Source organism: Nannochloropsis gaditana (assembly GCF_000240725.1).
Source record: "Nannochloropsis gaditana CCMP526 unplaced genomic scaffold scaffold773, whole genome shotgun sequence".
In the NCBI taxonomy this organism is placed as follows: Eukaryota; class Eustigmatophyceae; order Eustigmatales; family Monodopsidaceae; genus Microchloropsis; species Microchloropsis gaditana.
Genome location: NW_005803180.1, coordinates 9,132 through 11,971, shown reverse-complemented (window position 1 = coordinate 11,971; position 2,840 = coordinate 9,132). Strand labels below are relative to the sequence as shown.

General features: G+C 56.2%; 1 protein-coding gene across 1 annotated transcript; it reads left to right on the top strand.

Annotated features, from left to right (window-relative positions):
* Positions 1-460: 460 nt before the first annotated feature.
* NGA_0472300 (uncharacterized protein) lies at positions 461-2,403 on the top strand (the record flags this gene model as incomplete). Its single annotated transcript, XM_005853704.1, has 5 exons — positions 461-517; positions 623-894; positions 1,175-1,322; positions 1,765-1,990; positions 2,294-2,403. The coding sequence occupies 5 exons, from the start codon at positions 461-463 to the stop codon at positions 2,374-2,376; spliced, it is 786 nt and encodes a 261-aa protein (XP_005853766.1). The 3' UTR covers positions 2,377-2,403.
* Positions 2,404-2,840: the final 437 nt, after the last annotated feature.

Genomic DNA, 2,840 nt, shown 5'->3' with positions numbered 1-2,840 from the left:
GGAGGAAGCGGCACTATCAGACCCCGATCACTACCGGAGCGATTGAAGCGCCCGAAAACGTCCTGTGCATTTCATCAAGAGAGATTTGTGCGGAGCAACCCTTAAATCAAGAGTGGAGCCTTTACAAGATCGTGCAAGTGGGGCCCCAAAAAACAGCCATGTGAGCAGCGAAAAGATCGGTCTCTCCCATCGGTAGGAGGCGATTTGTTCTGGTTCCGTGTCTTTGGGCTGCAGGCTTATTTTTCACTTTGCCTCCAACTCCTGTGCCGGCATTATTTCGTCCACATGACCCAATCCTTTGGAGCATGCATGAGTTCAATTTGTTGCGGGCATCTTCATTTCGCGAACCCGCCTGTCCATATGGACTGTGTCGATCAGACGGCGATCCTATCTAGAATGTAACAACTTTCGCTTTCCCTGTCCCCTTCATTTATCAGACACCCTGAAAGGTGCGGCTACAATGGGGATCGGAGGAGGCGGTAAGGCAGATGCCGTGTCCTACTACACGGCCTCTGGTGTAAGTATTTCTCTCTCGAGTCTCGATGGTGTCCGACCGTTGCCCGTTTCTCGGACCTCTGATCTTTTCCGACCATTTACAATGCAACTCCATCTTTTCTTGCAGATTGCCGCCATCATCAATTTCCCTCTCTGGAAAGCCTCTGCCATAGGCCAATCCGGGTTCCAGCTCGCCTCCACTACCACCCTCCACCCCACCTTCCCGCCCGCCCTCCCTCCCTACCTCTCCCGATACTTTGCTGCTATGGCCCCTCCCTACAAAGGTGTCTTTGCCACCTGGGCAGGAATGTGTTGGGCGCGTGCGACAATATTCTACGGGTCCGAGAGAGGCAAGGAGCTTCTACGGCAGCGATACGGCGTGACGGGCGCCTGGGCCGGGTAGGGAGGGACGTGAAAGAGGACGAAGCGGGATGGCTTGCCATGCCTGTGAATTTAACCATACATTTATATCTGTATATATACGGGTTGCCATGCCTATAAAGTCAACCATTTATATATATATTCATATCGTATGGCGACGCGTGCGATTGGAGACCTAGTGACCACAGGTCGCCGCATGTCTGGCCGGCAGAGGCCTCCTCCACCTGCCAAGCCAGTCTCGTCGCGAATGGCGCGTCTCTTTCCCTCATCCTTGCCTCCCCCTCCCCTTCTCCTCCAGGGCTCTCCCAGCCCTCGTTACCTCCACGTTCGTACAGCTCTGCAACATGCCCATCATTCGCGCCACCATCACCGTGCAGAACCCTGCCTCGCCCTACCGGAACACCACGGAGGCCCTGCGAGCCATCTACAAGAAGGGAGGGGTCAAGGTGAAGGGTTAAGGAGGGAGGGAGGGAGGGAAAGAGGAAGGGAGGGAGGGAGAGAGAGAGAGAGAGAGAGGGACGAAGCGGAAACGAAGACTTTCTTTGAGAGCCTGGAAGGCGATCCTAAACAGGCGCTCTGACCATGCCATCGCTCCCTCCCTCCCTCCCTCCCTCCCTCCCTTCCTTCCTTCCTCCCTTTCTCTCTTCCTCAAGGGCCTGTGGCTTGGCACCTCGGCAGGGATCATGAAAACTGTCCCAAAGTACATGACTGCGGTGGTGGTGAAGGATAAGGTGGGGAGGGAGGGAGGGGAGAGAAGAGGGAGGGGAAAAGGGATCGGTGCGAGGCTGATGGTGTGCCATCCCCGTGACACTTCGTGGTCGCATGGGATGGAAACCTTGTATCTTCACCCCTCTTGTATGTTCTGCCTTGTTCCTCCTTTCCTTGCAGATGGAAGAATGGCTCGACCCCGTTCCCGAAAATGTCGATAATGCCCGATCTCTCCTCGTCCAACGATCGGCCATCAAGGCGGTAACGGCTGGGCTTGCGGGGGCTGTCCTCACAAATCCGTTGGATGTGGTGCGCAATGAATGTTTTAAAAGGGAGCAGAGTCTCGGCCCTACCCTCAGAGGGCTGGTGGAGGAGGAAGGTGCCCGATTCCTCTGGAGGGGAATGGGTGCGTAGGAGGGAGGGAGGAAGGGAGTGAGTGAGGGAAAGAAGATGGCGGGAAAAGAGGAGAGGAGGCGAAGGGAGGGAAGGTGGCGGGAAAAGAGGGTGGGAGGCGAACGGGGGGTCATATACATCGTTGGGGTGCATTTTTAACGATCTGTCCATTATTTTTGGGAACGCGTGTGCGTGTGTACCGCGTCGTCCTTCCCTCTTCCTCCTTTCCCCCCCATTTCTCCCTCCCGTTCTCCCTCCCTCCCTTCCTCCCTGCATCCCCCCCTCATCATTCCCCTCTTCGCCCCCCTCCCCTCAGGCAAGAATGTGGTAGCTGTGACAATCCCAGTAGCTGCGACTATTTTTTTGGCCGATATAATCAGCCGCGCACGGGGCTTGTGAGAGAAGGGAGGGGGGGAGGGAGATAGGAAGGGAGGAAGAACACAAGTAAAAGAATGTATCTGTATAAGCCTCGAGAATGATGCGGGTTCATCGCAGCATGATGCATTTCCTTTGGGATAGTGGTGCATATTATTTTGCGCTTGTTCCTGTGCAGTGATCTTCCTGCATAGCCTTAACCCCAACCTCAAGGGCTGCCTCTCCCCACGCCCGTACACGTTTCCTTTGCCTAGTCCGTCATAGAACCGTGCCTGCCCCTCTCTCCCTCTTCGACAGCACGCAATATGGCATCCACTGCACACCTCAGCTCTCTCAGGCCGTTGCCTTACTGTCACACTTCACCCTTCCCTGCCACGCTGCTTCTCCTCCTTCCCGACACCCGACACGACCCCTCTCCCTCCCTCCCTCCCGCCCTCACCCTCAAGCCTGACCTCTACCTCTCCCTCGCCCGCGCCCTCCTCCTCTTC